Here is a 22,127-nt window from a genome sequence, read left to right as displayed (position 1 = left end):
ATATTGGCGTTTGGGATTCAGTTGACTGGAAATCTTTAACACTTTTTGGTATTAGTGATTGTTTGGGTGCTATCATGGATTTGATTAGTAGATTGTACGGTGTTCTCTTTTCTTGTGCCAAGAGCTTATCCGATGTTGGTATTAGTTTTTATACACCGGTGTTGGGCTTTGTTCATATATCTAGTCGACCATTTTTGCTGGAATCTGTTGATGATCTTTCATATTTGGCAGTGTGTACAGATGAGTCTCAGGATCATATTGGCATTGATGACATCCAGGAGGATGCAGTGGGTAGTTTTGAAGACTTAGTTTCCTTGGTGGTTTCTTTTGGTACAGAGGAGTTGGATAGCAATGCTACAGTTTTTGATACTCCGTATGTTGATATGAGCTTTGGAGTTGATTCACATGATATGGATGGTAATACTCTAGAGACCAGTAACCTTGAGGATACTCCTTTAGATGTGCGTCAGAGGAGGTTTGTAAGATACAGTCTAGTCAGTGCCATCATGTGTCTAATCAGTTGAGAGTTAGTGAGCGAGACATTGGTATTGCTTGCCAACATTTTGATGTTGTTTGTCAATTGTTAGCAGTTTATGGATGGGGTTCTCCTACTAGTGATGAGCAGGGAGGCAGTTATCTTTCCTTGACAAAGTTTCACTCTTTATGGGAGGCTTTCTGGATTCTGAGACAGGATTATATGCAGTTGGTAGCCGATAGAGATTATCTTATGGAGTGGGGCAGTACAGCATACAATGCATTGTTGGCCAAGGAAGATGAGGTGAGTGAGCTTACTCAATAGCTTGAGGTGACTTCTGAGATTCTTGAGAGTACACAGTTGGCTTTCAAGGAGTCACAATTTCATTTGGCTAAGGTGACCATGGAGTTAGAGCAACTACAGTCTTTACCAGATTCTGTACAGTCACAAGCTGTGGTGTATGGTGATCCGAGGATGTCCATGGGCGAGATTGTCAAAGATAGTGGAGATGGGGATGCATCCATCCTTGATACTAACATTGGCACATCGGGTTCATCCCCACTAGAGTCAAGTTCAGTTGAGTTAGGTGCTGCAATAGATTGTTGTGGTATGCCTGACATGGTGGTAACCTCTAGTACTAACGGCACGAAGACTAGAGATGTTGTATCAAAGACCATGTGTGATGTTGGTGAGCCGACAGTTGGCATGATTCCTGCTAGTAATACTACTCCCTTGGTGATGTCTTCAGAGGTAGTAGTCAGTTCCAACTTGGTTAGTGATCGATTGCAGTTAGTTACATCTGGATTGCAGTCTGAGCCACTGACTGAGATTGGCGCATTCTATTGGCATTACATTATGAGGTATGCTCATCAATTTACCTTTGATGACCATGTTGATGAGATGATGATACATAGATGTACTTTGGTTCCTAGTGCTTATCATCAATTATGGGATAGTTTGATGCCTCGAGATGAGAGTTGTGATGGGCATGACATGGCGATAGGTTCTGCAGTTGACAGCTTGATAATACATGACTTAGAGTAGGAGTTTTGGAGTGATGCTTTAGCACGTGTTGTTATTGATTCTACTCCTTTGGCTATGAAATCTCCTAACTTAGCTGGTGATCAGTCACAGTGGGTTGTATCACTTGTTCATGGTGAGCTGTTGACTGAGGTTGGTTTTTTTTATCAACATTATATTGCAGGGTATGTACATCAGTTAGCATTTGATCCTTATGTTGAGGAGTTGATTGCAGGAAAATTTGGTTTGAGTTCCATTTCTTGTTGTTTATCTTGTGATGGATTTTCACCATCAGGGGTGCATGAGAGTTATGGTTATGAGACAGTGGCTGGTGATCTGCAGAGTTGTGTTGATTGCAGGAGTTGTACAGTGTGTGGATTCTCCATACTTGGTACAGTTTCATTCGGGAGTGTTCACCATTGTTGCAAAGTTGGATTGTTCATTCCGTATAGGCCAGTGGGATGCGTTGATGGTATTTACTATGTTGGCAGTTTGATTTTTCCACTTTACTTGGGTTTTGATGTTCTAAGAGTTTGTGACTCATGGGTTTCTGACTGTGGAATTTGTGATTTTGGAGTTTGGTTGAGCTGTAATTGTCAGTTTGATTATGGATTCCTCTTGGTTATATTGCAGAGGATATAGCAGGAGCCTGTGTTAATTGACAATAGTATAGTCCATGACTACATTTGGGATTCGGGTGGATTGATTGATTTATTGTTCAGCCATTGCTTGAGGACAAGCAATATTTGGAAGGGGAGGACTTGTCATGTCCCCTTTTCAAATAATTAAAAATAATAATCTTTGCTAAGGCAGGCAGGCCCAAAAAGGTGAAGTTTCAGAAAAAGGGGATAATCTTTGGAAGCTAATGGACTAATAAATGAAAATTATTATTAAAATGTGTTTTATTAACCCCTCTTGGACGTGAGTTAGGGTTATGCCCTCTTTTAAGGGGTTTGGAGGCATTTTGGGCTCATTTTCAGAACTTGATTTTTGCTCATTTCTTTGTTGTTCTTCAGAGGCTGCCAAACCTGTGGAGAAGGAGACCCAAGAACGGGAGTTTGCAGATTTCCAGGAAGGCTAAGGACGAGAGTTTAAAGCCATTCCATGTGCATGCTCATGCAAAGTTTGCCTTTGTGCTGAACAATGCAGATTTGTGGGTTTTCGGGTGTGTTTTTTGTAAGAGTTTGGTGTTTCCAGTTGAGTATTTCATATCAGTTTGGGTTGCTGCTATATTTCAGACTTTTAGATGTTAAAATAGAGCTGAATATATGTAATTGGTCATGATTATACTTCTGTGATAGATTATTAGTGTTTTTGTGGTGTTTCCGGGCTATTATGTGTTGTTTTCGAGAGCCCGATGAGCATTGTTTTTATCCTCTGTTTGGGAGCTGTTGTGTAAATGTTATACAGATCTGGAAATGTCATTTCGTAGGCTGTTATACTGCTGAAATTTCTATAAAAAATGTCCACTTTCAGATTTATTAATAATATGTGAAGCTGTGAAGTTTTTGGCACTATTTCCGCCATACCCGATTTGGGGTTTATTGAGAAATTGGTGGATCTTTGAAATATTGGTTGTTTGATCTTAAAGATCTTATTAGAGGCTTGAAATATCATATAAAATCAGAAAAGGGACATTTCAGGATTCATGTTGGATTAGTAAAGATCCGCGTGGATTTGTGCAGGATCCACAATCCAAAACAAGGATCCTGCCCGAATCCTGGCATGAATCCAAATCCGGCCTCCTAGGCATGAATCCGGTAGCTAAGTTTATAACCCTTTAATCGATGATAACTGATACCTCTCAATATAATTATAAATGATTATCCAACTTATACTTCTAATATTATGGGAATCTCGATCACTATATCGTATATCAATTGTCAATGAATAACTTATATGCTATTCAGGAATGATGAGATGCAATGAATATATGGGATATTCAGATCCACAGTAAGGTAGAAAAATCTTTGTTGTTTCCTCTATGGATTATATGGAATATGCAACAACTAAGTTACCGTATTCGTCCCTCCAACCCCAAATTCGGAAGTCGATCCGTACCAAATTTGAATTCGATGCAAATTCGGTTGTAGTGTGCTAAGTTTGAGCATCACTCGCTGAAAAGGGCCCCACACAACTTCAAGGCTATTTTTCAACGAATGAGGACAAAAAATTTTGAACCCGTAGCGAATGACCAGCAACGCTGTTGACTTTAAAATGATTTTGTCTTATCCTTGTTGCTGCCGAGCCAAGCGGTGAACAAGGGTTTACCTCAATATGTCATCTAGTTGGGGTGGGTTTCATAGCGGGTGAGCATGGTGACCAGTTGATTGGGCATAAGGTTGCCATTAGCACCCTTGTTAATGTCAACGGAGAAAAATATCTTGAAAGATATACCCACCTCTTTGGCTGCCTGATACATATCGTCCACCAGACCCTGGCGCCAGACGTTGCTCTGTGCAAATCGAATCTCTTGCTTGAGGACGTTACTGTCATCGTTGCGTAGAGCGTATAATGGGCAAACACCAAACAAGGATTTGGAGAGTGGTCAAGCCGAGCATTCTGCAATATTACTCATGCATCACATGACTAAGGATTCTGGCCTAGTGACTTTGCAGACTCGTGATTCCAAAAGGGCCTCAATTTTATGAAAAAGAGAACCCCCATCTGCTTGATTTATAAAATGTATTCTTTTGTTATGATATTACATTATTATATTAAGCTTAAATATTTATTAATGTATAATTAAAATATTATATTATATTTAGTTTTTTATTACTATTATAATGTATTTGTTTATTATTAATTATTTGTTTATATTACGATACCTTCCAACAAGGATATCAAGCAAAGAGAAATAAATGGAAGATGTGAATTATGTTCAAAATACAATTAGTCTGCATAGTATAATATTTTTTACTTTTTTAAAATTCTTATACTGATGAACCCAAAATGAACCTGAATCCAATCCAAAAAAAATTGAACGAATGTCAACCCCTCATTCAAACCAAAATCCGAACCGGCAACTTAGGTTAACGTTGTGTTCCTCTTGGCAACAGTTGGGTCCTTTAAATGTCATATACCACCAAGGAAGGGAGTACAGTACCATCAGATGAACTATAATCCTTGGTCGGCCATCTTCGTTCTTCTCTGTAATGAATTCACAAACTAATGAAGATATATTTTACTCCTATATCTGATACATGTTATTTGTATTATTATTTCATGTATGTAAATTACCAGATATAGCAATAAACATTTGGTGTTGTTGCCTTAAAAGAAATTGGGTCAGCATTGTGTAATTCATGCCCTTGAAATACAACACAACGAGAAGAGACCACAAGGTGGTCAAGACCAAGGTATCAAGCCATCTTTAAGAATTGCAAAACAAAGTGAATGGAGGAGAAAATTACAGAAATTTTGACGAAAATCCATTAGACAATTCCAAAGTTGGGGCCCTTTCGTATAGTCAACATCAAATGATGAGTGCAAAGAAGGAAATCTTGAAAGCATACCATATTGCATGGCATTGAGAATCTATCCATCTTAGGAGAATCCATAGTTGAAGGATCAAAATTAAAGACCCTCAAATAGAGATAGTACCAATCAAAGCCTAAAAGTATGTGAGGTGTTGGGGACAATGGAGGGTGGATGTGCACATGTGGCTGAGAGTGAAAGCAAAACACCGTAACATAGTGATAGGAACAATCGACCTAGGTCCAATGCACAATGGAGCAAGCGGGTGAGAAAGATGGTGACTCCTCTGACAAGTTTGAATGTGGATCAGCAGAAATCGTCAAAGTTTACATGGAACGGGGTTGGAAAATCCTATGAGACAATGAAAGAGATGCAAGACAATTTGGGTAGCAAACGGTCAAGTTGACAAGGACTATTGGCTAAGAACATTTCCAGCAATGTTACGGGTCACAACCATCGACTAGTTTAAAGATTTGGATGCTTCATCTATAGCCTCTAGGGACGCACTCAAGAAGGCATTCAAACCGAGCTAAAATTGCTACAAGATGACAATGAGATTGTTGCTGAAATTTATAATACCAAACAAGAGAAGAGCTAGTATTTGAGCTTACAATCCTAGGCTCAAAGAGCTATTGAACAAGATGGAGAACGAATCGGTTGATGGCTTGAAGAAGCAGTAGTTGATCAAGGGATTGATTCCCTCCCTAAGAAGAAAAATGAAAGGAATACCTTTGTCCTCGTACATTGATGCCTACAATCGGGCAATGAACATCGAGGGTGAAAACAAGACACCCTCCTGAGGGAAGAGGAAGACAAATGATGAAGAGAGCACCGAGAGTAATAGCATTGGCGAATCAACAATAGTCCAGGCTCGCTAGCGGGATATGATGAGACTGATGAAAGTATTGAAGGCCAAGAAAGTAACTAATAAAGAAAGTAATGAACAATGGGTCACTTGATTGAGGGGCACATGAAAGGTAATTGTCCTAAACTAATGTTTTGTGAGATTTTCCAAGTGATGGGTCACTCGATAAAGGAGTGTCCCCGTAAATTGAAAACTAGGAGTACACAAGTACTCTTCATTCAAGGAGATTCTACTCCATCAAAAGCACAAAATCAAAGCCATGTGATAATGGGGCTCAACAAGGGAGAGAAAATCAAATATAGTACAATTCTAGAGGACGTCTCATCATATAGTGTTGACAATGTAGCAAATGGGGACACTTTGTGGCATTGCTAGAATAAGAAAGATAATGTACAATTACTGTGCAATTGGTGTGGACCAGGTGATCATGAAGACACCAACTACGCGAAGCAACAGGGTACTAATATGTTGGATGTGGAACAATACGAGGTAATTTTGGTGATCATGAGAGCACAAGCAAAGAAGGCAATCTACCTGGTTCCTCGTACAGAGGAGCAACTCCAAGAAGTGAGGGTAGAAATAGAAAAAATGATGGCAAAGGAACGAATAACTTCCAATGGGGTGACAAGTAGTCATTGTGGTCAAAGTTTGAGAAGACGATAGTTCGACAAGTGTTAGACAGTCGTATCCATCAAGGTGGCAGGCCATCTTCAAACTATGCTATAATTGAGAGTGGCAATTACCAACACTATCAACAAGGCACACTCGGCAAACAAGATGTAAGCTGCAAGGCGAACCAGCAACAAAGTCACCACCCCAAAACAACACTATATTGTTGATGGTAGGCAAAGGGTGAAACCCAACCATCATCAAGATGCAGATAATGACAATTCAATTGACAAACACCATCGTTGAAGGAAGCTCTAGTGTGAACGTACTACCAAAAAAGCATGGAAGGGGCTTGGCAAGCCAACACTCTGGCTGCCAACCTTCTATCTAGTACGTACAAACCAGCATAACATAAAACCACTTGGGTTGCTCATGGCATAGAATGTCACCATTAGCACTCTGCATTTCTTTCTAGACTTTGGCATCATCCCACTAGAAGATGCCTTACTTGGAAGGAGTTAGTTGATCATGTCAAAGGCAAACAACATTTGGAAGAACACACTATCAAGAGTGATAGGAAGAAGTACGTCATCAAACTGCAGAGCCAAGTGGTCAATTAGGATTTGGCATCAAACTCGAAATCTGAAGACAAAGACTTCAAGATGGCGAAAGGAAGAGTAATGGAAACCAACAACAAAGGGGAGTTAGAACTTGAAAGTTGCTCAAACAGTGAGACAAGTTCTTTGACAAGCTAGTCCACTGGCAAATGGAGGACTATGAGGTCTTTTGGCCAACTTGCAATTTTCTTGAAGCGAGAACTTGTGTTGAAGAGGAATTAATGAAAGCCTATAAATTTACATATGATACATTTGACTAGTAAGAAGGTAGAAAGTGAAAAGAAAAAGCAAGAGTTGAAGAAAATTAAAAAAGCAAAATATTAGCATAGTAGGGTTTCAATTTTCTATAGTATCACCAATCTTCAACCCTTTAAGAACTCTTTTTAACTATATACAACCACTAAATCTGGTATGCTCAACTACTTCAAGTCTTGCATGACTACCTTCAATGCACAGTGTACAACCAGTTGCTTTAAGCCCCATACGACTACTTTCACTGCTCAATGCATAGCTAGCTACTTCAATTACCATATGGCTACCTCCAATGTTCAACATACGACATAATTTGAGACTCAGCACACACTTGGCAGTGGCAGAAAAACATGAGACTCTTTGATCCCTTCTGTATGGACCTAGATCCTATACGACATTATATTCGTCAACCCCTAGTAAGGCCTCCAAAGTCTCTCAATGTACAACACCCTTCCAATTCATTCCATACCATGCGGCACCATTCAGGTTCATTCCACATCGCACAACAAAGTGCGTGCCTCGCAATGCGCCAACCATCTATTCCTCTCGTTGGCTTAGTGTCATATGACACTTATGTTCATCCTGTACAACCTAGATATCATTATTACACCCTATGACAACATTACACACTACTATTTGGCAAGAAAATTGTTACCGTATGGCAAAAACTACACCATGTACAACAATATTTAGTTTTTCTGGACCATATGAGAGCTCGACAAAAGATCACTCTAGTTTGTACACATGGCTCACAACAATATTCCTCCACACTATACAAACACCTGGTTCATGGCATACTGTAAAGTGTACAGGCCATGGTTCTTGCTCATTGTTTGGTAATGTAAAAGTATAATCATGACACATCGTACGATGTATAACACATGTTTATTGTATGTGCTTTTGCAAAGTATATTTGTGTGGTTCATGGCATTCTAAACAACATTTTTAAGGGTAGTTTGTAGATTGTCTAATTTCATTAAATGGCTTCTCAATTCTTCACTATGACAACAACAAGAGATACCATATGCAAGTTTCTCATAGCAATCAATTTTGAAGTGGGAAGTACCATTGGTTCAAGATTTTTGACAAATACAATGGTTTAACAATGCCAAATCTTTATTTTTTGGCATTATCAATATTGCTCTTAAAAAATCAAGAAAATAATGCGCTATGGAGTTTGTGTGGATCTAAAGATATCAAATTGGTCTTGGTGGCAGGGATACTACTCCCAAACCCCTGCAAGGAATGCTACCCCTTGACCCCACTAGGGTCACTACCCCTTGCACTTGACAGAAGCATTGCCCCCAGACTCCCATTTTATTTTTGAGTTTGCACAATACAAGCTATTATCTAAACTCTTGTCATTAGTCTTCTTGGATATTACTTGATGTATGCTTGCCATCTAAAAGACAATTTTTCTTTCGAGAGGTGGGGAAAGCTAATGCAATCAACATAAAATGCCTATTGTTATGTTTGATAATATTGGTTCTCTGTCAATGTATCAAATGTCTAAATTAGGTTTGTTATCAGTATTTGGTAGTTGTTGTGTCGGTTGACAATTGTGTACCTCTTGGCAACCATCAAGTCCTTTGAAAATACCACCAAAGGGGTTGTCAGATGAATTGTGATCCTTGGCCAACCATCTTTGGTCTCCTTCTCAGTTATGAATTCATGAGCTAAAAAAGATATATTTTACTGCTATATATCCAGTATGCATTGCCATTTGTATTATTATATCATGTATGTGAACTACCAAGCATCCATTTGTTTCGTTATTTCATGTATGTAAATTATTTGGTATAGCAATAAACAATGATTCCTATGTTTTAATGGTTCCCTTATTAGCCATAGAAAACTTAGATAATATCTTTGTATTTTATTTTCTCCATAGTGTTCTAGAAATACAAATCGCTCTATTCATATATAGAGATCCAAACTAAAAGGTTGAATTAAGCTGCACCATTAATAATTCTCTTGCTGCTAAACATTTGCTTCATGCCAAATGGGGTGTTTGTATGTGTTGTTATGTAGAGCCTAATCAGACTCGGAGGTTAATTTCTCCCTACTTCATTCGGCGTGATTTCCCCCCCAGATTATTCCACTGGGGTTTGGGGGCCTTGCAAGGTCTTAGGGCTCTACTCCCTATCAAGATACAGGGTGGGGTCGAGCAGTAGCGCCCAACGGGGGTTTTTGAGGGCAACGCCCCAAATAGCTCAACTAACTTTATTATTGTAAAAGGCGTCAGCTACTTTTTTTCTATTGGATGACTTATTCTACGCTAATTTTAAGTGGCAAAAAGCTTGTATGAAATGGCTAAGGATTAGAGATTTCATTATGTGTGATGAGATTGTAGCTTCTTGCGGCAATATCGAGTTGTAAGGGATTACAGATTGTAATCAGGTTGTAATCACTGGATAATAAGAACATTGGACTCACCATTTGATGGACGTAGCTCGGGGATTGGGTGAACCACATTAAATATTTGTGTCTTGTGTTCTCTTCTGTGTGGTTTCTTATTTTCTAAATATTGGTTATATTTGCATGTAATTGTTATTTATGTCTCTCTAATCCTAACAGTATGTTGGTTACTACGTTTGAAGATGGTCCACCTTTGATAAATGAATTGCTTCTTGCTGCCTATCAATTTAGGATTATACTGAATAATTTTATTATAGTTGATCAAAGAAAGACATTCTTAGTAATGCTAATCTTCCTATAGTAAAGGTTACTAGATTGGTTATTAATATTAATATTTATATGATAAGTTATTATGGGATTGGTTATTATTATTAATACTGAAATTATTTATTTTTTTATTATTATCTATTTGTTCATTGAGTTATTAAACCCTAATTTAGAAACGGGACATTGCACCGAGAGTGACAACCAACATAGGACAATTAATACACTCACAGATAACCAGTATTATCAAACATAATAATAGGCATCATATGTCGACTCTAGGAACTTGAGCATTAATCGTGCCATATGGAAAGTAGCGGGGAAAAATTCCAAAGATGAGAAAAGCAACAAGTAGATGCATTTATGTTGAGAGGGAATCAGGAATGTCCTATTATGCAGTAGTAAGGGAGTGAACAAGTGAAGAAAATAAGCCACACAAATCAAGGGATAATGTTGACAGAAGCTTGCAGCACCAAGGAAGAAAAGTTAAACAAATTGCCAGACAAGGACATAAATAATAGAGTCCATAAAAAGAATCTTGTAAGTCTCCTTCAGATCAATCTGTTTGGTATAGTCTGTCTACATAAGATTCTTCATGTACCTTGACTATCCAAGATAGTAAAAATGTTAGAATTCAAACTAGGTGTAATGCATGAAGGGAGGTGTCCTGCTTCAAGACTAAGAGAGGCCAACTCTCAATCCCTAACAATTAAACAAACATAGAGGATTTAGTCATCACAGGATTCCATCCAGTTGACACGTGCTTTTGAAGCGGGAAAATCAATTGTCTTGTTAATCGTTGTATATAATAATGGCTTGGGGATGTATAAGGTGCATTAGACATAAACAAAAATAATATACTTTTTCTGCGCAAATAACATAAACGTGATGTAATTATTCAGGAACCAAAAGCCGCAAGTTTTAGATTTTTACAGAATTCATCTAGAGTCACTCAGGGTGGTCAACTGAACATGTGCAAAGAAAATAAAGTCTCTTCATAGCAGCAATTACTAGCTAATTTCCAACGCCATTGCTAAAAGGGAGATAATGACTTGGGCATCTCTAGCATGGTCTTTTGCTGCTGAGCAACCTGTTGGTCTTTGTGCAATCTATGCTCACTCAATAAACCAAAAAATAGAATAATGGGCATAAAATTGCCAATAATCTTGCCCTAGAAAAATGAAGATCAACATGGTGGAATATGATAAAGATAGGTGGGATTTCTCTAAGATCTAACAATTTGTTTGGAATGTTAGAAAAGTGTAGAAACAGTATAAAAAATCTCTACAAATGCTTCAGACAACTGGAAAAGTGTAAATAGAAAAATGATAAATTGATTTAGTTGGACAAGGAGTAGCAAGAGACTCCAAAATTGATGCCAGGCTCAATAGATTCCAAGGATACTTTCATAAATTTATTGCTTTAGTTCTTCAACTAAAAGTCTTGAAGTTTTTAGAAATCACCTGATTGTATATACAACCTATCTGAATTGAGCTGCTCAGCTAGATAAATCCAAAACTTTATTCAAGCTGAAAATTCCATATCTAGCTTTCAAAGACAGTAGGAAGCTTTTACAACAGCACAGCAGCTTATAGTCAAATCCTAAAGTAAGAACTGGATTATGTGCCAAAAAGTAGCGAAAAACAACTTTTTAGGACTTGGTATGCATAAATTGTTGCCTACAAAATTTATACAGACAATTGTTATTCATCTATAGCATCAAAAACATATTCCTCTAGCCCCCACAGGTTACGTGAGTTGGCTTTGAGGTTGTAGGTAGATCCTGATGGTCTCGGTTTCAACTCCCTGCCCGTCTTTACCCCGCCACGGACACTTGGGGGACGTGCTGGTTATCCTGAGGCCAAAGGGACTATTCTCGCCCCAAGCTCGCCCCATAAAGGGAACCCGCTGGGCTTAGGTCATGGGGATACCCTCCAAAAAAAGAAAAGAAAAACATATTCCTCTCAAATCAATTCCAAATTGGTACTTCTTAATACTTTTATAATTTATTCATAGGCATTCATATATATTAATATTTTAAAATTTGAAGTCTTTATATTTAAAAAATAAAATAGACAAGAAAAAGTTTATTGTTCAGTCTCAACATTGCATGCTTCTTCCTCTGCTACCACTGTAGATTACACCTCTGCATAATAAGAGAAAAAAATAAGATGCCTTGCAACATCAATCTGCACAGAAGCTCTACCAATTAATTTAATTGTAATAGGAGTAGGATGCATCACAGGAACTATTTCACCACGAACTTCCATGGAGGCCCCTGTCCAAGCAGGATTCTGTACAAACACAGAACACCTGTTCAGGCACCTCCCAAGTTCTTCTATTATCTGAAGATCATCAATATTGTTTTGAGTTTTGTTATACTTCGCATTCATTTTATGCATATAACATTGACAATATGGTCAAATTTGCTTATGTACCCAAGCTACCAAAAGAATCAGGGAATCTCAGCACATGTACCAATACTTTGGTAAATGAGCTGACTTGGACGTATATGACCAAGGCCTACTTCCTTCTGCTATCTAAATGAAGCATGAGTTCATCTGACGAATTTTGTGTCCGTTAAATAATATGATGATGACATAAATTACACTGAATTTGATATATGTAAATAAGTTCTACCCTTTTGTGCTAGTTAAAATAATTAGATCAATCTGTTGGAATGATTGCCCATTTTTGTCAGGAAATGCTGATGACATGTATATGCCTGAATTTGACTTACATATGACCAAAGCCTCCTTTTTACAGCTACTTTAAAAAACTCAAATTTGTTTGATTAAGTTTTTTTTGTCTTTCAAGCATTCTTATGGCTTAAAAACTTAAATGGGGCTGAAATTGACAATAGCTGTGCCATTTATGCTTCTTTTGATGAGCTAATTTCAAGATATTTCCATATTTCAAGTAATTGGAGTAATTGAGGTAATAGCTTGTGCTAATATCTTTTGTTATTGAATACAAAGAGTCTTCACCCTCGTTCCCATACCAATACCCAAGATGTCAAAAGTCACCAAGTGACAATGGTCAAATGATCCAAAGAGACCAGCACAAGGGCAGAAATGGTCGTTCCCTAAAGAAGACTCAATGAAAGAGGGGTGAGAATCAGAACTAAAATAATATGGATTTTAACCAGCGGAATGGGGATTAATCTTCTAAGCAATTTTTTACTTCTCACAAATATAGCGAAATGAATTTTATCAATTTCAACAAGTGTGCCAAAGTAAATCATTGAGTCTCTAGGGTGGAGCAAATCACAACGGCCAATTAGGACTGCAAAAAGTGCTCCAACAACTACAAATTAAAATCTAAAACCAAAAAACTGGACATGAACCACAAACAAAAGAACTTGCAAATAGAAAGATAAACCTTAGAAATATAAATATTTACAAGGCCATACAATAATAAAATACTGACATGAAAGAAATATCCCCTGCTTTGACTAAGTTAGCAAGAGTAAGAAAGAGGGAAGGGAGTAGGGGCCAAGGCTCTCATCAGGTTTAGATCCGGAAGCACAAGAGGGATCAACATCAGGGAAGATCCTGAAAAAAACCAAAGCAGGTTTCCATAGTCCCTTTCCCATAATCTTTACCACTCTAAATCTAATATTAGTCAAGCTGAATTTTCTACTGGGGATACATTATATAATAGTTCCATGCAAGCAAAGAGCTTGAAAGATCACCATCCTTTGAGGAAATATGAATTCCTATATAAGAAATGAAGGACTTATTTGGATCTTCCTAAACAATAAATGTTTCTTAGCCATGTAATCCTTGGCATCACAGCCTAATGTATGGATTATTAAAATAAATCCTCTAAGCTTTAATAATTCACATGATAGGAGGGAATACTCTTCTGAATATTGACTGTTAAAGTGTCATTAGAGTTCTAGCTAGCAAGCTAACAAGATGATTATGATTGTGAAGGATATGCAAAAAGGTTTGTTGAGGAAAGTATCTTGTTTCTGCAAGTGAAGCTACTGAACCGACGAAGAAATTGGGAGAGAGCCTTTTCTCAAGGCATTTTGATAAAGTCTAAGATAAGCCTAAGTAGGATTTTATTTGAGCTATGCTGCTTGAGATTGACTTTGATCAGAATTTGAGATCTGCTATGAATAGCCTAGTTAGTATTTACTGATATCTCTATCAAGGTTCTAATAGTTTTTTCATTGTACTTTGTTCAGCTCAAGAGATCTGTCAATCCAGAGTTCTTATTTTAGTTGTTGAAGCATTAGACTGCCTACTAATGGCAAGCCAAGTTCAAAATCAATTCAGCGAAATTAGTTTAATATGGTTAATTATTACCACAATAAGTGACTGTGTAAGAATCAAGAAACAATGAAAATGGAAACATGGTAGGAAATAGATTTCGGCAGGTTTCTACAAGAATCTGTTTCAAAAAATGACCTAATGCCGAGACATTATATATAAAATTAACATGGTTCATGATGTTACGTGCATGTATAACTGTTAAAAATTATCCAAAGTTACCAGAAACAGCATAAAGCCTGCAAATTACCCAAAAAGGCCTGTTGAAAATTGAAATGCAAATTCTTGAAGACGTGAGGAAATCCGTTCCTTGAGCAAGAGACACAACAAAGAACCCACAAAATGGGCCACTATAAATGTTGAAGTAGTGGTTGTCATTGCACCAAAAGATTGAACTGTCAATGTTTGATACAACCACTATACTTATGGTAGTAGACACAAGAGGCTGTTAAACCATGTTGTGAATCCCCACAAGGGATGCTAGAGCACTGCCAACAATCCCCATCCCAGTGTTACTCACCACGGCGTGCATGGACTCAAACTTGTGACTAAGCTCTGATACCACTTGAAGATGTAGTGGTTGTCGTTGCACCAAAAGATCGACCTGACAATGCTCAAAACAACCACTATACTTGTAGTAGACACAAGAGGCTGTTAAAAACCATGTTGCGAATCCCTGTGAGAGACGGTAGCACACTGCCAACAATAAAAAGGAATACATTACTTTCCATGAAATACACTAACTGACACCCAAAGTTGTTATTGTCACTAGAAACTTCAACTCTTTCTTCAGAGGTTTATCTAAAAATGGTAGCAACAGTGGGAACTTTGAAGGTGTTTTTTATAGTGTTGGATCATATATTAGCGAAAAAAAAGACAACTGTTTAGATGAATAGTTTAAATACTATTCCAAGTGAGAATAAGTATAACTCAAAGCAGATTGAAATGGAAGTATAGTATGATAAGCTAGGATTCAACTTGGATCACTTCTTCCGCTAATAATACATGGCTTTGGGGTATACCACGATTGACCATAAAATCCAAAAATGTCTTCTGGAAAAGCACGTGATCAGCCCCAGTCTCATGGGATATTTGTGCATAAGATGTAAAACAAGGAGGCTTGACAATTCTTGACATAAAGAGGCGGGGACTATCAGGAGAATGACTTGTTGGAGCTTTTAAAGACATTAAATTTCACATTCCATATTATTGAAATTTGGAAGCTTCTGGATTTGACTGTGTAAACATTTTTGAATCAACATTTTGAATCATACTCTATTACTGATAATTTAATTTGTCTTCTCTAAGTGTTGCTGTCAAAAAACAAATTTGCTCTTATAAAGGACCCTTCAACAATTAAAGAGATAATGTGGAATAGTTCTGACTTCAAATTCAAAGGAATTCCAAAATGAATCTTGAGATCTTCACAAGGTTTCATCTAATATAGAAACTTTCAAAGTTTCAGAAATAGATGGAATTTGGCTGATAGAAAATGCTTTTAATAGATGTTTGAACTTTGAGCCAAATGTTGTTACCCTGTATTATTTTAAATTGTAAACAAAGAACCAGTTGCTCTCAGATGCTATTCAGTCTCTACATTTACCCTTGATTGGAGACGAGGGTGGGTGATGGATAACTGCTCCCCTTTATTTTTGATTGGTGACAGGGGAGGATAGATAATCAGTCTCCTTCACTAAAATTGATAGGAGAACAAGGGTGGACGGATAATCAGTCTCGCCCTTTACTTTTGATCAGAGTACAAGGGTGGACGGATAATCAGTCTCGTCCTTCACTTTTGATCGGAGTACAAGGGAAGACGGATAATCAATCTCCTTTAATTTCGATTGGAGTACAAGGGTAGATAATGACCGGTCTCCTTTCCATTTGATTGAAGAACAAACGGTCGGCTTGTATCAAGTACAGAATAATCGTCTCGCCAAGGTTGGCCAATTTGCCCAGGCCACGAGCACGGTATAATCTACCCTACATCCTAGAATGGAACTTTTGATGGATTCAGCTTTATCCATCAGTTTCTGCGTCTCCCCTTCTAGTATATTTTACACGCCCTACTGATTTTATTTTACCAAGGCATCTTGGGCTAGTTTAACTCAAATTGTGAGAGTTTGCTCAAGTTTTGATACCATGATCTCCTTTTCGACGTTGGCTAACTCTAAGAGAAAGAAAACAAGAGCGTATAGTGAATAAATAAAGGTAAACTTGAGTACCTTAGGAAGACAATCTTCATAATAGAGAGCAAAGAGCGCAGGAAATATTTTCTTTTTGGCAAGGTCTCCCGAAGCTCCTACCACAGTGATACTGACAGTGGGATCCAACCCCTTCTGAATCAAATCTCCAACACCTTCTTCCTCCGCTGGTGTCAACGGCGGGCCCGTGGGAATGGGCATGGCCATAGACAACTTCTGTTTTTCTGCCTTTAAGGGTGTTGCAACAGTAACAGCTGAAGCCGAACCTGTACAAATCCAATAACTCATGGTCATAAGGATACCCAAAACAGAAACAGAGCTTTGTAACACAAAAGGGTATTAAAGAATTACCATCCTGCGTTGGCACTGCTCTAAGAATCAGCCCACTTGAGGAGTTGCTGTGGATATTTTTTCCATTAAGAGATTCTATGAATCTAGGAGACAAGAGCTTCTGTAATGATTTATTTCTAAAGCTAAATTTGGGCGAAAACTGCGCTGATGATGGAAAACATGGAGATTTTACCATACAGGCCTCCATTGTCCACATCAACAGATATAAATAGTATCAATACGAGGAAACAAATGAAGGACTATACTTTTCGCCCATTGCAGGATTGAAACAAGAGGATGTTCAGAAACAAAACGAGGATTGTAAGCATTGTAAATGCCGATGGTGTGGAATAAGGACAAAATTCTAAGATGCCAACGAAGGTAGTTTGAATATTAAAAGCAAACGGCTTGTTGTCGTGCTTATGTTGACTCCCCATTTTACCACAGACTTATGATGGTTTTCGTTGTTTCCAAGCTAACAGCGTCTTAGGTTTTTAATGTCCCGTTTTCCGTTTTTAATTTTTTTTTGTTGTTGTAGATCGTCCTCGGTTTGGTGTTTTAGGGTTTTAAATTTTTATCTTCGTTTTAAATCATAAATGCATTAGATGAAATTAATTAATATTTAATACTAACGATTGCATTTAAAAGAGGGGCAATATTATAGTCCAAAATATATATATATTTACTATTACATTATTTTAGTAAAAATAAATGTTAGACAACAATAAGACTATCAGTGATGAAGATATTCATTTCATTGACGAGAAGAGGTTTCCACAATCTATCATATTATTGGAATGTATTTTTAGATTGGATTGTGTGTGTTCATTTTTGCATTGACGTTTCAAATCACATTCAATGATTTGAACGTTGATGCAAAAAATGAGCACACAACTCACTGATTTGAAACATCGATACAAAAAATGAGCACATAATCCAATCTAGAAATACATTCCAATAATTTTCATTTCAGCTAACTTCTTTTCCTTCTCCTTTTTATTTACTTATTACTTAGTTTTGTCCTTCTTCTTCATCTCCTTCTTGTCTTAGTCTTCTAGGTCTTCTCCTTCTCCTTTTGCTTCTCCTCCTCTTCCTCCTCCTCCTTATTCTTCATCTTATTCTTCCAGTTGAACACCAATTAAAGAATTATTCTTATTTCTTTGTTTCAAGGAAAAAGAAAAAAATGCACATTACATATTCCACTCATTTTTATTTTCCTTCTATAGACATTTTTGCACAATCATCTTCATTTTGTCCTCTTCACTAATTATTTTCACTTAAAAGTGGTGTCTATTGGTGTATCCACATTCTACATAAGAATTTATAGCAATATATCAAAAAAATCTAATAAACTATGATAATAAAATCCCTACACTAACTCTAATCTTAAATATATTCTAAAGCTGCCTTTGATAAATTTGAGATACATAATGCCTCTTGAAATAATAAGAAGATCAATAAAATAAGAATTAAATTTTACTTCAAGTGGAAATACCACTTCCTTTTAAAATCAGTTGTGTTATAGGTGAATTCCCAAAGAAATGGTCACAAGTAAGAGAGCTAGTCTCAAAATTAAAACAAATGTTAACTTATTATTCTTTTTTTTTAAATGAGAGAGCAAAAAGTAGACCTCTTATTTTCTCTTTACAATTGATCATTGAATGCAACTTTTAAAAAATTTATTAAAAATGATCATTAAAATAAGAGAGCAACACTAGGAAATTACAAAAACTAAATAAGAGAGAAAACCTAGATTTTTTGGTTTTTAATTGAATTGCAAGTATCTATATATAAAGTAAGGCATGGGCTTATCTTTTAAAGTCATATGAGAAGTGTTGTAAAGCATAGATCAACAATAAAGTCATGAAACCATGACAACAGCTCTAGCGGAAGGTGGAAGGAGATCTTGGTCATCCACTTTACCTCATACATCATTAAGGTTTGAGGTGACAACGAGAAAAAACCACCCCTCATTAGTTTTAACTTCTCTCTCCTCCTTTTTTGTCTCATTCCTTGTCAACAAAATTGTTAAAGCGATCTAAGGGAGGTACTTAGAACAATCTAGCTAACCACCACCACCACTAGTTGTTTATCAACTACTAGCACCCCTAGTAACCAACCCTACCCCATTTGAAGGCTACCCAAAGGCAAAATCTCAAAGCAAAGGCAAGGAAGACTCATGTCAAGTCAAGATGCTCTTTTCACCAAGGTGGTAGTGAGGCCACTGAGATCTAAGGGACAATAAGAAACAAGCCAAAAAGCTTCAGCCATGCCTTTGGCTATGAAGCATAGATTGATTGCAAGAAATTGAATTATCTAGAGGAGCCTTAGCCACAATACACCGGGTCTTACGCTAGTGATCCAATGACTCCTAGCTCATTTTCTTGAACTTGAACCTAGAGCATAACACTATTACAAATAGAGGCTTTGATGTAAAGCATAATAGCAATATCCATGTAGGTGTGAGAAACATATAACAACATTCTTATCTTTCCATAAGGAAATAAAAACCACCATAAAAATATGTCAAATTTTGGCACATCTTAGAGGGATATAAGACCAATCCCCAGAGAGAGCTACATGCTAGTAAAAGGATCTAGCTTGGTGGGGGTGGGGGGCGGGGCCAGGTCATTTATCCAACTCCAAAATCCCAAAAGAGATATTTGTTGGCCATATGCAAAAAGTGTGAGCCTATAGGCAAGACTTAGTAAATAATACAAAAATTAAAATGTTCTATCTTAAGCTCAGTAACCACCAACCAAATGTTATGAAATTGGGAGTGTGACATTAGCAAGGGTGATTGTAAATCTCACCATAAGTTTAGAGAAAGAGAGAGCCATGGTAAGTTAAATGTGGCTTGTAATCACAAAAAGTAATGTTGAGAAACCGTTGTTAGAGCTTCCACAAAGGTTCAACTAAGTGAAGGTTGATTTTGTGAATTATATTCAAAAGAAGAGCTAACATGACAATAATGAATGTGTCTCAGTCTAGTATAGAGAGTCAGTATTGGATTTTCAAATCTTCCCAAGAATGAAATTCATGGTGATTCCAAAAATGAAATCATAGGGAGTATGAAAGTCACTTTTGTGAATCCTCAAGGAAAATAAGCTAGAGGGGCCCCTTGAACTTTAATAAGTAGAGGTCATTATAGTTTTTACTAGTTAAAAGATAACCCATCTCAAAATCTAGAACAAGGCCACTAAAGTTAAGGCTTGATAACTTCCCAAGAATGACAAATGCATTTGGCAACAAAAGTGTTCTCAACATGAACCGTATCTTTTATTGACCAAAAAGGTTTAAAAATAAATCCACTTCTAAGTAGGTCGCTTAGTCAGAGAAGCAAAGGAAATGCATTGACAAAGGGGGGATTTTTAGGCTGCATTTTTTAGAAATGTCACTCATAATGCATTTGATACAAAGATTCAACCCTTGATACTAAGCACAAAAAATCCTAAGGTCACCTAAGACTTGTAACTAATTTAAAAAACTCCTAATAAACCTGATGAAACCCCCTTGTGACCTTCCAGATAGGCCCATAACCACAAAGAAGCTTTTCCAACTTTCAGTAGAAAGCTTTAGAATGGAGCCCAAATAGAGGAGTAATAAACATGAGTAGCCACAAGAAGTTCATAATAGACTTGAAATTCATCATCTAGAAAAAGTGGCTTAGTGTTCCAATAAGAGTGTTTCTTCTCAATGTTACCAAGGACCACAATCCAAAGATCAACTAGAAAATACTAAAAGGCAAAGTAAATGCCCAAAAGTTGAAAGATTCGTCTATAAATAATCAATTTCAAATCATTATTGAGGATCCAACGAGGAATCCTAATAATTTAACACTGAGTTTTATGCCATTAGATGGTTGACCCAAAACTAGACAAAAAAAATTGAAACATTGGAAGACATCTTTAATATATTGGTCCTCTTCAATAAATGTGAGAAATGATTCATTTACAGCCATTCACTTGTTGGAAAGGTGTTTACTAAGAGGGGAGGATGAACTAGTACAGTCAAACAAATATCCAATTCAAACTTTTAACATAAACCTCAGATATGTAATCTATTAACCTCTACCATTCATTTACTTGTTAGTTGTTATAATGTGAACTAGTTTACGGATATGCTAAAACATAAAGATAGTTTTTTAAAAAAATAGTAAACCATAAGATCATGCAACCCCACTTTAAAAGTATGTCAGGCTAAGAGCTACATATGTTACCTTCTAAGTGACTCACCCTATTAGGGGTGACTGATACATTGCTAGATGTATCTAATAGTCATGTTGGGAACTACTTTGTTAAGAGATTTAATCCCACTTGTGTAGTGTTCACCTTTAGAGGATTTCCAATAAGTCTTGTTAAAGACTACCTAGTTAACAGATTTTACAATAAATTGTAGAAACTACTAGATATTCTAACAAGAATATAATGGCCTGTAAATACTTTCCTCTTCGAGCTTGTTGAATCCCTTCAACACTATCTTTGATTCCTCTTTGTGAGCTTTATCTACTATGATTTGTGATCACAACTCAATTATGCATTAGCTCATCGACTCTCAAGGATCAGCAACCTTAACTCTTTTTCTTGGTTTTTATTTATCCTTCGTGCATACTCACAAAATCTTCATGACCTAATTAGGGTTTTTCTTGGCTTCTCCTCAAATCAATCTAGATCCTTCCATAATATATTTTGCACTTATCAATCACATCATGGTCTTCTATCATTTCAAGGTGAAATAAACTTTTATTTTGTTTGTCCATCTTTCCCAAAATTTCCATATAGATCTTATCATTGATCTCCATAAATCATTTTACTCTTTACAATATTCTATGTAGATCACTTTATCTTATGTCTAGGTTCAATGAATCTGATTGGAACATGATCTATATGATCCTTTTCCAAAAAATTAAATGTTATGTTGTTGGTTGATTAACTTTACATATTGCAGTTTACCGATAGTAAACTCGCTTTCCTTTGTATCAATTAGACGTCCATGTTTCTATTGTGTCAATAATTCTCTAATCTTTCGATAACATTGTCAATGTATGTTTAGCATGTTTATCAATAAGGTTCCTTTTTGTCTATAGTGTATAATATTAACATGTTGTCTTTACCTCTTCTCCTATTTGATTAACTTGTGGATAATGACTTTTCCTTTGTAATTGTTTGTGATCAATGACAAACATAACATCCAATGCCATTGTATGATTTGTCAATCAACAATCTCCCCTTTTGGCATTGATGGCAAAAACTTCTTCGAAAATTTCAAAAACTTTCAAATAGGTATTCTTTGTATATTGTTGATGATCATATTGTA

The 22,127-nt window shown here is 36.7% G+C and overlaps 1 protein-coding gene across 1 annotated transcript in view; it reads right to left on the bottom strand.

Annotated features, from left to right (window-relative positions):
- The window catches only part of LOC149541910 (glucose-6-phosphate 1-dehydrogenase, chloroplastic-like), a 29,876-nt gene extending 12,577 nt beyond the window's left edge, over nt 1-17,299 (bottom strand). The window contains exons 1-2 of the mRNA XM_089796965.1: nt 16,833-17,299; nt 16,503-16,747 (exon numbers count right to left, since the gene is read on the bottom strand). Coding sequence (XP_089653091.1) covers nt 16,503-16,747; nt 16,833-17,028 — 441 coding nt within the window. The 5' untranslated portion in view covers nt 17,029-17,299. The remainder of the gene's footprint in view (nt 1-16,502; nt 16,748-16,832) is intronic.
- Nucleotides 17,300-22,127: the final 4,828 nt, after the last annotated feature.

This window comes from Cupressus sempervirens, chromosome 8 (assembly GCF_028749045.1).
Source record: "Cupressus sempervirens isolate cs-2001-9-10 chromosome 8, ASM2874904v1, whole genome shotgun sequence".
In the NCBI taxonomy this organism is placed as follows: domain Eukaryota; kingdom Viridiplantae; phylum Streptophyta; class Pinopsida; order Cupressales; family Cupressaceae; genus Cupressus; species Cupressus sempervirens.
This window is presented reverse-complemented; position numbering and strand designations above follow the sequence as displayed.